Source organism: Mastomys coucha, unplaced genomic scaffold (genome assembly GCF_008632895.1).
Source record: "Mastomys coucha isolate ucsf_1 unplaced genomic scaffold, UCSF_Mcou_1 pScaffold8, whole genome shotgun sequence".
NCBI classification, from domain to species: domain Eukaryota; kingdom Metazoa; phylum Chordata; class Mammalia; order Rodentia; family Muridae; genus Mastomys; species Mastomys coucha.
This window is the reverse complement of record NW_022196914.1, coordinates 51,377,088-51,390,525: the sequence shown is the minus strand read 5'-3', so window position 1 is coordinate 51,390,525 and position 13,438 is coordinate 51,377,088. Positions and strand designations below refer to the sequence as shown.

The 13,438-nt window shown below is 43.0% G+C and overlaps 1 protein-coding gene and 1 long non-coding RNA gene across 2 annotated transcripts; one reads left to right on the top strand and one right to left on the bottom strand.

Moving 5' to 3' along the window:
• Window positions 1-8,200: 8,200 nt before the first annotated feature.
• On the bottom strand, window positions 8,201-9,813 carry Rps23 (ribosomal protein S23). The gene is made up of 4 exons (XM_031360350.1): window positions 9,720-9,813; window positions 9,154-9,313; window positions 8,536-8,656; window positions 8,201-8,392 (listed from the first exon to the last, which is right to left on the bottom strand). Exons 1-4 carry the CDS (start codon window positions 9,721-9,723, stop codon window positions 8,246-8,248), a joined length of 432 nt encoding a protein of 143 aa, XP_031216210.1. The 5' UTR covers window positions 9,724-9,813; the 3' UTR covers window positions 8,201-8,245.
• LOC116083572 lies at window positions 9,761-13,021 on the top strand. Its single transcript, XR_004115777.1, has 3 exons — window positions 9,761-9,844; window positions 9,989-10,165; window positions 12,830-13,021. It is a non-coding gene; the product is annotated as an uncharacterized LOC116083572 (long non-coding RNA).
• The last annotated feature ends 417 nt before the right edge of the window (window positions 13,022-13,438 follow it).

Here is a 13,438-nt window from a genome sequence, read left to right as displayed (position 1 = left end):
CTAGGAATTGAACTAAGGGTCTTACACATGCTAAGCAAGCTGTTTTTCAGCCTCTTTGAGACAGGGTTGCCAGAGTTGATCTTGACCTCATTTTGTTGTCCAGGCAGGTCTTGAACTCTTCATCTTCCTGTGTTTTCTTCCTTAGTAGTTGTGACTACTAACTAGCTCGTGCCACAAGGCCTGACTCAATAGGAGCTTTTAGTGGTTGCTTCTCCATGTTTGCCCCTCCTCTTGTTCATGGTGGATTGTAAGTCATTGAAGGTTCCCAACAAACATGAACTCAATATGTGAAAACAGAAACTAAAGTTGACAAATATATTGAGAGATAGGGCATGGAGTTGGGGAGGGAGTTGTCAGAAGAGGGGAAAAGCATGATTAGAATATGTTGTATGAAAAACATTTTTTTTTTCAGTTAAAAAAAAAGGAGAGTCTTCTAGCACTCAGTAGGCAGAGCTAATGGATCTCTGAGTTGGAGGCCACTGAGATTTACATAGCATATTACTGGCTAGGACTATATGGTAAGATTGTATTAAGAAGGGGAGGGGGGTAGAAGAGGAGGAAGAAACCACCACCTTTGGCCTCTCATCCCCTCGTGATGGACCAAGGAGGCCCCAGTCCCCAGTAGAAATGGTGTTTGTTCTCTGGCCAGTAGGAAGTTCAGAGGCTATTAAGATCAGAGTAAAATTGGGTTTCTCATCTCTTTTTCCCCGTGATAATGTCATTTTAAAAATAAAGACCACATTAAAAAGAAAATATCAAATGTATTTCACATAGTAAAAGTGTTGTTATTTTTGAACGTTGCTTTCGGTCAGTCACCCGTCCTCAGTGGTGGAATGTGTATTTGTTCTGAAAAACAAAGCATTGTTAGGCATTTCATCTGTGGGTGAGAATCAAGGAGATGTACAGCCTGCTGCACATGAGGCTGAGTCATATATGTGGTTTGGTCACCTGACTGAGCTGTCTTCCAGCAGCAGGGCTGTATACATGCAGTCTGTGTATAAATGTGTATGAAATCTTCATAGGATGTGCATGGGTCTGTGGAGGTATGGTGAGTATGTGCTGGTTTGTGATTCAGACAGATTTCTAACTTCAAGGAACAGAGATCTAAAAATGAACAGGTAGTTCCTTCCACTTCAAAGATCGTGTCATGGCCTTGTTACTCTCTTGGCCAGTGAGTTGATGTCACTTTCATAGGAAGACTTAAGTAGTAGTTAACTGTTCTTGTGTCTGTAGCCTTGGCTATTCTCATGGACACTAATCTGAAACTGCCCCTCTGAGTTTGAGTTTTTGTTTTTTGTTTGTTTGTTTGTTTTCTGTTTTGCTTTGTTTTTTCTCCTATACTACGTCCTGACTATAGTTTCCCCTTCCCCCAGAGACCCCACCACTACCTCTTCCCTCTCAGATTTACTCCTTCCACCATCTGCCTCCTCTCAGAAAAGAGCAGTCCTACAGGGACATCAACCAAATGTGGCATAACACTCTGCAAGGAGACCAAGCACATACAATCACATCAAAGCTGGACAAGACAACCCTGTAAGAAGAAAGGGGCCCTGGAAGTAGGCAAGAGAGGCAGGGACAGCCCCAGCTCCCACTCTTAGGATTCCCACAAGAACACCAAGCTACTCAGCCATAGCATAGATGCAGAGGACCTTCGTCAGATCAGGCTCGCTGATATTTGTGAGTCCCCATAAGTCCTAGTGAGCTGAATCTGTGGGTTGTGTTCTCTTGGTGTCCCTGACCCCTCTGGCTCCTCCAATCCTTCCTCTTCCCTCGTCACAGGGCTTCCTGTGCTCAGCCTAATGTTTGTCTCTGGGACTTTGCATCTGCTCCCATCAGTTGCTGGATGAAAGTCCCTCTGGTTTCCTTGATGATAATTCTGCTAGGCTTCAGAGTCCCAGAACACTCTGTAGGCAGAATAAACTGAAGGTCAGAGGTTGTATGGCTGGATTGGTTTCCCAGTCCCTCCACTTGAGGTCTTGCCTGGTTATAGACGATGGCTGGTTCAGGCCCCGTGTTCCCCATTACTTGGGAGTCTTTGCTAAAGTTACTCTGGTGGATTACATGGAGATTACATTGCACGAGGTTTCCACTTCTCCCCAAAATGTCCCCCAGTTCCTGTCATTTCTCCCAGTATTTTCTCCCCCTCACCTCTCCTGTTCCCAGCCCCACCCACACCCAGTCGACCTGTGAAATCTATTGGATTTCCCCTTCCCAGGGAAATCCTTCCATTCCCTCCTGACCCCCTTGAGTCCTTGTTACTTAGTCTCTCTGGGTCTGTGGACTGTAGCATGATTTTCTTTTACTTTACATCTAATGTTTTGTTTTTAATAGAGTCTCACACTGTAACTCAAGGAGGCCTCAAACCCCTGGTAATTCTCCTGCCTCAGCCTCCAGAGTGCTTGGATTACAGGTGTAAGATACCATGCTCATATTATGCCTTAGTATTTTATAGGGTGTATCAATAAGTGGTTTTGCCTTTTATTCTTCAGTTTGGTAATATTCTTTAAAACAGTAACACGGGCTTGCTTTTCCTTTGATGTTGTCAGCAGCGACATCTAGTGGTCTTGTTGCCAGTGCCTTCAGAGTTAGTTCTCTTTTGTAAAGTATTAAAAGTGAGCCCAACCCCACATGTATTCAAATCAATGGATATAATAATAAACCCGTATCTCTGTGACACTTTGTTGGATTAAAGCGTCACATGTCCTGAAGCCATTCCTAGTTACAAAGAAGAATGCTAGCAAAGGCAGCATGGCATGTTAACAGGAAACCACAGTTCAACAGATCAGCAGTGTTTGGTAATTAGCATTTGCCAGGCTTTGTATGGCAAATCACACTCAATAAGTATCTGTTGGAGATCTGACTTCCATCGGTAATCACAGAGCCAGAGGATGTAGGCTTACAGAATGGAGAGAAATTTCTTCAGAGGCTGAAGGACTATAACATTAAAAAAGCAGCCATGACTACTATCCAATAGGGCTTTGTCAGTGGGTTTTTATCAACAAAGGTGAGGCTATCAATGCCTATCATCCCAGCATTTGAGAGGCTGAGGCAGAAGGATTGCCATGAGTCCAAGGGTACACTGGGCTACATAATGATTGTCAAGCCAGGTAGGCCCACTTATCAAAACTCTATCTCAATCAACAAAAATAAATGCAGAACATGGCAGTTGTCACTTGACTGTTCCCACGTATTCTGCAGCTATATAGATGTTCCTGTGCAGCTAGTGTTGTGACTACACAATCAGAATGTAGAGAAAATTCTAAACTATGGAACTTTTTAAACACACAAGTGGAGACTGGTGTGATCCCTCCCTTACCTAAAAATCAGAATGAGCACACCTAGATGGTGGTGTATTTGCTTCATTTAGTTCTTCAGTTGTTCCAGGACCTTAAAGCAAATTATTTTTTTTAAAAGATTTATTTTATTTATTTTATGTGTATGAGTACACTGTAGCTGTACAGATGGCCATGAGCCGTCATGTATGTGGCTGCTGGGAATTGAACTCAGGACCTCTGCCGGCCCCACTTGCTTCGGCCCTGCTCACTCTGGCATAATTCACTATAGCTGTCTTCAGATGCACCAGAAGATGGCATCAGATCTCATTACGGGTGGTTGTGAGCCACCATGTGGTTGCTGGGATCCGAACTCAGGACCTTCGGAAGAGCAGTCAGTGCTCTTACCTGCTGAGCCATCTCGCCAGCCCCTTAAAGCAAATTATAAACATTGTGGTATTTGTTTCTATGGATACAGACATTCTTCTCTGCCCTTGTCTGTTGATATTTTATTTTGCTCCATTTTCTTTTATAATTTTTTTTAGAGATTTATTTATTGTTATATGTAAGTACACTGTAGCTGTCTTCAGACACACCACATCAGAACTCTTTATGGATGGTTGTGAGCCACTGTGTGGTTGCTGGGATTGAACTCAGGACCTTTGGAAGAGCAGTCATTGCTCTTAACCACTGAGCCATCTCACCAGCCCTTTTTGCTCCATTTTCAATTGTTGAACATTGCAACCCCTAAACTTTGGAGTTTTGCCCTCTTCTTTTATCCCTGATGGTGGCCTTCATACCCATATTGTGATTGTAAATTTACCAGAGTCTTTGGACCAATTTCATTTACAATGACTGTAATCAAGCCAGCAAATATAAACAAAGCAGAATGGACAGTGCATTTTACAGGCTCCACAGGATGGGTCAGTGATCTGGTCTGTCCCCAGCAGGTTTATTCAAGAGCTGGGAAGAAGTTGGTTCCTAATGTGGTAGTGTTGAGGGTGTTGAGGTGGGACTGTCTTAGTCTGTGTTCAACTGCTATGAAGAGACCACCATGACCATAGCAACTCTTATAGAAAAAAGCATTTAACTGGGGCTAGCTGGTTTCAGAGATTTAGTCCATTTTCATCATGGCAGGAGTATGCAACCCTCAGGCAGAACATGGTGCTAGAGAATGTAATTGAACGTTCTCTATCTGGATCCACAGGGAGCAGGGAGAGAGCCCCTAGACCTGGCGTGGGCTTTTGAAACCTCAAAGTCTACCCCCAGGGGCACACTTCCTAATCCCTCCCATGTAGTGCCACTCCCTGATAACTAAGCAGTCAGACATATGCACCCATGGGGGCTGTTCTTATGCAAACCACCACAGACTTAGTAATTATGTCAGGTGACTCCACCCTCAGGAATGGATTATTGCTGTCATACGAGTGGGTCAGGAAGGACATTAGGGGCTAGTTTTCTTGAAAATGTATTGTTGTACGTGGACCCTATAACTCCTCTGAATCTCTCAGCTGCATGTACTCCCTCTGGAGATGCCATCCACCGTGACACCCTCCCCAAAGCTAAACAATTGCTGGTGTCATGCTCTTAAATCTGCAGAATGAGCTGAATAAACTGCTCCTATCTGTATGGTGTCTCTGGTGTTTTGCACAGCAATGCAAAACAAAGATGATCATCTACCCACAGAACCTCACTACTGTGAGATGTTTCATAAACAGTATAAACCCACACTCAACTCCTCACGGTCTTCAGCTAGCTGGAGGAATGGCTCAGCTGTTAAGAGCACTTGCTCTTGCAGAGGACCCAAGTTTGGTTACCAGCAACCCCGCAGAGGTCCACAACCAGATATAACTGCATGACCTGGTTGGTTGTTTCCTCACCTTGACACAAGCTAAATTGTGTAAGATCTAAGAACACAACTGAGAAAACGCCTCCGTAAGACTGGCCTGTAGGCAAACATGGGACATTTTGTGGGAGTGAAAAGCCCATTGTGGATGGTGCCAACCTGGGCAGGTGGTCTTGTATGAGAAAACAGAATGATTGAGCCAGTAAGTAGAACCTCTGCATGGCTTATACCTCAGTTCCTACCTTGAGTTTGTCTTGACCACTCTCAGGGATGGACTGATAAACCCTTTTCTTCCCAGGTTACTCTTGATCTTTACCACTACAGTAGAAACATAACTAATATACTTCAGCTCTAGGGGATCCAACACATGCTTCTGGTTTTCATGAGCACTGCGTACATGCATACATTCAGGCAAAATACTCATGCACAGTAAAAAAATCTTTTTTTAATTAATTTATTTTATGTATGAATACACTGTTGCTGTCTTCAGACACACCAGAAGAGGGCTTCTGATCACATTACAGATAGTTGTGAGCCATCAGGTGGTTGCTGGGAAATGAACTCAGATCCTTTGGAAGAGCAGCTAGTGGGCTTAACTGCTGAGCCATCTCTTCAGCCTCATAAAGATTTATGTTTTTGTATGTGAATGTTTTATCTGCATGTACACTTGCATTTGAGAAGAGAGTATCAGATCACATTATAGATGGTTTGGAGTCATCATGTGGTTGCTGGGGATTGAACTCAGGACATCTGGAAGAGCACACAGTGCTCTTAACCACTGAGGTGATCGCATAAAATCCAACTGTAGGACAAAACTAGATCAAAAATCCTGTCTGATGAGTGTACACACACTATGGGCAAGAGGAAAAGGAGTATAATAATGGAAATATATGTGTGTATATATATGTGTACATATATAATATGTAAATTATATAATGTATATATGTATATATATATACACAGTGTCTAAAATACAGAATGAACAAAAATGACTCTAGCTGATGTCAAGTTGACATGAAACTAGCCAGCACAGCCAATAGTCAAGACCCCTGGTAAAGAACCTACAGAGGGAGTTGGTACTTCTTACTGGATCTGATTAGTAACAGTCCTATCCCCTGTAGGCCAAGAATATTCAAACACCACACATACAGTATATATAACCTTAAAAAAATTGCCTTCTTGTACTTCTGAGTTGCTACATTATACCAATTTCATTATCTTATTTTTAAAACAAGTACATGTGTCTGTGTGAAGATTTGAGTATGAGTGAGTGGTGCCTATAGAGGCCAGAAAAGGGTTTCAGATATCCTAGAGCTGAGGTTATGGTTGTGTTCTGCTGGACATGGTGCGGAGAACCCAGGTCCAAGTGGTACACATTACACTAGTTGTTTCTCAAGTCCCAACAATAGTTTTATAGCTAAATAGTTTATCATTTTTAAATATACCACAAGCTAGCCACCTCTCCTGTAGTTTTTGTTCTAGTTCTTGGCTGTCACAAAGTTGCCCTAAATATATTTGCACAGGATTTAAATTATGGGCATATATTGTATAACTACTTGGGAATTTAATGGCTTAGATCTATTTGTACTGTTTAACTTCGTACAAAATTGCCAATCTCAACAGCAGATGGAAGATCCGGTTGTTTCACATTTGCAAGTACACTGTGTAGATTAATAGGACTGTTTACTTCTGAATTTAGGAAGTAGATACAAATCCTTGACTCACCTTGTCCCAATTTAGAAACTAGAATTTTGCCGTTTTTTCATTGTCTTGATACTGCAGCTATAAATTGTCTTAAAATCAAAGTTATCTTTTAAACTACCCTACTACTTCCATACATTTTAGAATGTTTTCCTCCCTTCTGAATCTGAAAAAGGAGTGGCAGAAACTGTCCACATTGTTCATTCCTTTCTCACCTTTTTAAGGCTTCACTGTGATCCTTGCTGGCCTTGTCCAAACTGCCTGCCTGATGGGATTAAAGGTATGAGCCTTTGTGCCACAGCTTTCTTGCTCCTTGAGAAAAAGCATGGAGACATATAAGTTTCATGTTGGGTGTGAAGGACAGAGATTTGACCAACACGATGGGCACACAAAGGAACTACAACCGGTTCCATACACTAGATTTAGGGTACTCTTAAAAGAGTTTGGTAGTCACTGTACTAAGAGCTATGTAGCTGGTTTAAAAAAGGTTAGGGTCAGGGGTCGGGGTGGAGTACCCTGGAAACATCTAAGAATTAAGTATACAAGATGTTGTCATGGGCGTCTTGAGTATTTTACAGGTTCAGCTGTACAATGATGGGAGAGAATAAGGTTCTCTCTGGCTCGGGGAGTGTTTTGTGGGCCATAACTCCTATTGCAGCTACACACCCATGACAGATGCCACATGCACCCTGATCCTTCCTGGTCTTCAGGACCCTGGTAGGGTTAAGGCTGAAAACCTGTGGATACCTCAGCTGCTAAAGGGCCCACCTGCTAGGAGGCATTGTATGAAATCTACAGCCACTTAGTCTACTCTAGTGCAGGCACAATGTGATTTATAATCTTCCCTTGAGACAATGGAACACCTTGTGACCAGCAAGGTTTAAAAAGGTGAGGCTTTGCAGAGATCCAATTAAGTGCAAAAAATACAGCCAAGTAGCAAGAGCAAAGCTGACATGGGGTGTTTCCTTTACCTCATCATCTGAGCTCTGGTCCTGCATCCTGCCAAATGCTTCCCTCTTGACCCTCAGCAGCCACTTGCATTATGTACTTTTGAGATAAAAATTGCCAATTATAAGGTATGCGCTTCTCCTTGCTCAAACTTTTTCCTGTGCACCCCCCCATTTACTTTAGCCCAAGCTCTCCACAACTATCATCAAATGCACACAACGCTTTGGGTGTATGTGGGTTGCGTCCCTCCACATACACCCAAAGCATGCTCATGCTCTGAAGTTCCATGACCCTCTGCATGCTAACTGAATTCTCCACAATCACAAACACTTAAAACTATTGTATACACCAGGAACTTCATTCAGTATCAATTAATGACATCTATGATATACTAAATATTTTGAGTTCAGGGCAGGAAATAAGACAAAGTATTTTTTCAGAATATGAAAATTTATTACTGTCTTTCCATTGTCAAATTTTATGATCTTGGTCTCTCCTTCTTGCCTTTGTATAGAGCCAAAAGAGACACATTGGCTACTTTAACCACCTTAAAGCGCACTCCAGGAATGTCACCTACAGCATGACCTTTTCGACCAAATCCAGCAACCAGAACTTCATCATTTTCCTGAAATACAATAAAGTCCATCTTAGGTATCAGTGGCAGAAAAATACCCGCTTGACCGACTAAATAATTAAAAATAACAAAAACAACCCACATAGGAAAAGCCACACACCCCAAGCAGGAACTACACTTATAAGACAAGTCACCTCAATGAAGTTCAAGCAGCCATCGTTGGGCACGAATGCTGTGATCTTCTTGCCGTTCTTAATGAGCTGCACCCTGACACACTTCCTGATGGCAGAATTTGGCTGTTTGGCTTCAACCCCTCTGCAACATCAGTGGCACATGTGAGTTAATAAGGTTTTTAAAATACAATTACTAATCAACCAAGTTTTCCCCCAGCAAAACAGAACCTCTAGCTCCATTGGAGTGGTAAAAAATGATTCAAACTCTTTTTGCTAAATTTGTGAACGCTATAAAAAAAAATCATTTTAAAAGTCAATGCATCAGAAACATGCCAGAAAAGGAATTTTCTCAACTCCAAAAAGGTCCTAAGAATGTACCAGCTGGTTAAGGTACAGTCCCCACACTGTTCAATATAAGTTTTAGTATGTACATTAATTTTTTATTTCTTTCATTCCTTCCAGACTATTGCTGAAATTAAATATTTTAGTCATGTAAACCCCAGCCCTATCCTAAGGACTAGGATACTTCCTATTCTAACTCCAACCAAAGCAGGCTCCCGATCTTTTGCAACCTTTTAAGATTTAGTTCGCTCTCTGTTACAGTAAACTAACGCTTTTAGGGAGCAGCCTTTCACTTACACTTTTTCCAGCACAATTCCCTTTGCATGAGAGGCACCCCCAAACGGATTGGCCTTCAGGGCTGTGCCCAAGTGGGCTTTCTTGTACTGTTTATCATGCCACTTTTGGTCCCGTCGGTGACTGCGGAGCTTCCGGGCAGTACGGAGACCACGACACTTGCCTGAAAAATAAACATCACTGAATCTTCCGTAAAACCTCCGAACCCGCGCTTCCACACACGATCTTCAGCAGGAGGGGCTTTTACGCCAGAGCCCCGTGGCTCCTCTTAGCCCGTGGGCCAATTGCCCTTGAAATCCCCTAATTCGGAGCGACACACAAACCCAGGCTGTGGCCTTTCAGATTACTTAAACTTCCAGGGCAATGGGTCTGGAGCAGGCGCCCGGCAAGGCGGCCCGTAGGCCGCAGGAACTCATCCGCACGGCCACGTGCCCGCGGGACGGCGCTCCTTCACCCGGCCTCCTCCCGAATACAGCCCAGCTCCCAGCCCCACGACAGCCCCACGACAGGCCGGACTCCGAGCTTTAGGTCCCTCTAGCCGGCCCTCAGCCCAGCCCCGAACAGCTCACCCATCTTGTCGGCGCCACGGGCCCGAGAGAAAGAGAGAGGCTGTGCAGGAAGGACCCACAAGGCACTGCGGGAAGCCCCGCCCAGCCGGAGGCCCCGTGCAGCTGTCCGAACAGCGCCTGTACCGGTGTGTGTGGGGTGGGTGGGTGGGAGGAGGGGGTGGTCTTTGGAAACGACTCAGTGCCTCCACTTTTGTGATACACATTCTGAGTTTTATTTAATAGGTATCAAATTCAAAGCGATCTCATTTACGCTGTTATTTCCTTTTCAGGCAAATGACAAGGCTGGAGAAATACGGACTACCAATCCCAGAAATCTTTGCGCTGAATTCTCACTGCGCAGGCGTCCCCTGCAGCTCCCTCGGACGCAGGACTGGGCGGTGCTAATTCGGAGAGGGCGGAGCGGGCTGGGGCAGGACGTGGTAGGCGGTTCCCAGCTTCAGTGAGAGGTGGAGTCTTGAAATGTATTTAGTAAAAGAGGTTTCTGCTTTCAGTTTGCATGCTTCACAGTAAATTGTAAATTTTAGTGAGGCAATGATTCAGTGATGAAAAAATAAAGCTAGACTTGGGCCTTAAACAGTGAGCTGACGCCGGGTGGTGGTGGCGCACGCCTTTAATCCCAGCACTTGGGAGGCAGAGGCAGGCGGATTTCTGAGTTCGAGGCCGGCCTGGTCTACAGAGTGAGTTCCAGGACAGCCAGGGCTATACAGAGAAACTGTCTCGAAAAACAAACAAACAAACAAAAAACAGTGAGCTGACATTTGTTGGTTGTACGTCCTTACTTAATTATAGTACTTTTACAACCCGATTCTTTCCTGTAAAGTGAAGTAAATATAAAGTTTTTCTGGAATATTGAGTTACTTAATAACGAAAAATGTCTTTGCACTGGAGTCAAGAGAACGAAGATCTCTGCTTGTTCAGTTTATATTCTAGGTAAAGGGACACAATATGTAAATATAAAAAATATCTTTCCATACTGACATGTTACAGAAAAATGCATCTTTGTAGTGCAGGGTTGTACTTTAAGAAGGCATCTCTGTAGCTTACATTTGAGCTGGGAGCCTATATTTAGCATAGGATACAGCCTTCCAGAAAGGGTGGTTCTCTGTCAATTGAAATGAGAGATCAAAAACAAAACAAAACAAAAAAACAAAACAAAAAAGTGAGCAGCAGTGGCTCTGGAGGCCTGGGCTTTACACTGGGACACAGAACTTTACCGCAGTAAATAAAGCCTTCTGAAACTCCTCTGGTGACTGAGTGCTACTCTAAAGTTTTAAGCTGGGGGATTCTTAAGTACTATTTGTGTTTTTCTGAGATTAGTTGTTGGAAAGAGACAAAAACAGATGAATCTGGGAACTATTTAGGAAGGTGCAATTGTAAAAGCAGGATGTGATTACAACTTGGACGCTCAAGGGGAGAGGCTGATCTTACTGGACTGGTTTCACTGTTTTGCAATAGAGCCAACAGGATTTTTGAGGACTGGATCATGAGTAAGAAGAAAAACTCCTGAAAAGAATGTGTCTATACAGGCTGATAGGGTGACAAGAATTTAGGTTCTGTGGAGAGATTGGAATGTTGTAGCTCCAAAGGCTAATTACCTTATCTTGAGCTCAATTTAGCCCTCAGAACAGCCATTCCTTGCCTACTCTGTATTGGAACTCATATTGTAACTAATAGATAAAAACCTATTGGAATCTATTAACTTAGCAGACTACTAGCTTCCACTGATCCAAAAGCTAAGAATATTGTCATACAGGGGCTTGAGCCTATAAAAAAAACTTCCTCATCTTGATGGATCTACCTCTCTGGTGTACCCACCAATCTATTTTAAAGATTTATTTATTATTGTAAATAAGTACACTGTAGCTGTCTTCAGATGCATCAGAAGAAGATGTCAGATCTCATTATGTGTGGTTGTGAGCCACCATGTGGTTGCTGGGATTTGAACTCAGGGCCTTTGGAAGAGCAGTTGGTGCTCTTACCCGCTGAGCCATCTCACCAGCCCCCCACCAATCTATTTTAAACTTGCCTTGATATATGAGTCTTTTTGTTAAAACAATAAAAACTTCATGAAGTTGCTTCATTCGTGGAACATGGAATTTAGGGTGAGCTAAATCTGTGTTCCCAGGCCATGGCCACTCAATATGGCTCCAGAATAGTCTCTTATTTCTTTAAAAATGAGAACTGTGGATTTTGTGTCATCATGAATTAACTACCTCCCCCTTGATTTTTTGACTTGAGCAATTGTGTTATTAAGTGGAAAGTGCTGCAAAGGTCTTTTGTTGCTGATTTATTTATTTCTTTAGAGACGCGGCATTCTGTAGCGCAGGCTGGCCTTGCACTGATCATTCCTGCCTTCTAGTCCTGAGTGCTGTGATTACGGGCATGAACCACCACACCCAGTTAGGAAGAGCATATTTTTAAGGGGAAAGTAAATGCTCTGTTTTGCATGCATTCAGTTTTGTACCCAGGGATGTGAAGTGGATAAGTAGACCTAAGTTCCACAAAGAGACTGAACAGATATTGGAAACTATGGCTCTGTGTGAAACCATAGGAAGAGAAAACAGCACAAGACCTTAAGGAATGCTTGGCGTCAGGGGGAGAAACTGAGAAGAACCATTTTCTAGCTTCTCCTTCAGCATCACGGTGGACGTACACACACCTACTTCAGTTTCCTCTGGACAAACGGCATGATGATGTAGACAACGGGTACCTCTTATTTTGGAGGTCTCTCAGAGACATGAAGACTACTAGGCTGATATTCTCTCAGCAGACAAATACATGGTGGGGCTCAGTAACACCCTTTGCAGTTTGCCTAATCAGTGGTTGTTTGATAACATCCTTTTTTTACTTGAAAAACAAGCACTTCCTTTGCCTAGACAAGGCCAGAGGCCTCCTAGCCTAAGAAAATCCTATTTTACAATTTAAAGAAGCCAGCCAGAGCTACACACAAGAAAACAACTATCTCTTTAAATAGAGGTATTCTGAAGTAAACCAAGAGTCCCTTATTCCACACAGTTATCACAGACTCTCAGCTAAGCCTGTCCACTTCCCAAATTCTAACTCAACAATATAACTTTTTCTCTTTCCTCTTCTCCATCTCTCCTTTTTAGACCTAGGTCAAATCCTAGTCTCAACTAACATGACTCTAAGCATCTGCCTCCGTTCATCGCCTCACAGAATTCCACTCCTGAACTCCCCCCGCCCCCCACCTCTGGATAACTGCCAAGATCCTGAGCCCACCTGACCTGCTATTACTTTTCTCTCTCTTCCCCAAAGTCCAATAAAATTGTCCTGGAACTGTCTTCTGAGACTGCCTGTAGATTATTTTTGTCAGTAAGACAAAGAATCTGCAAAAGGAGATTCTATATCTCCCAATGACAACTTTACTATTGTCTGAAAGAATTAATACAGGCTGAGAACAGAATGGTAATTTCTAGGTGCTAGGTACTTTAAGAGATCCAAGAGATGTTTGTCAAAAGATTAAAATAACCATAATAGTATTCAAGAAATCAAAAAAGAAATTCAGGGACTGTCTAACATAGTGTACTTAATAATGCTATATATATATATTTGAAAGTTGCACCACAGAAGTAGTTTGCACCTTTAATCCTAGTACTTGGGAGGCAGAGTTTGAGGCCAGCCTCCTCTATAGAGAAAGTTTCAGGATAGCCCAGATTACACAGAGAAACTCTTGTCTCCTGGGGGCAGGGGTGGGGGGA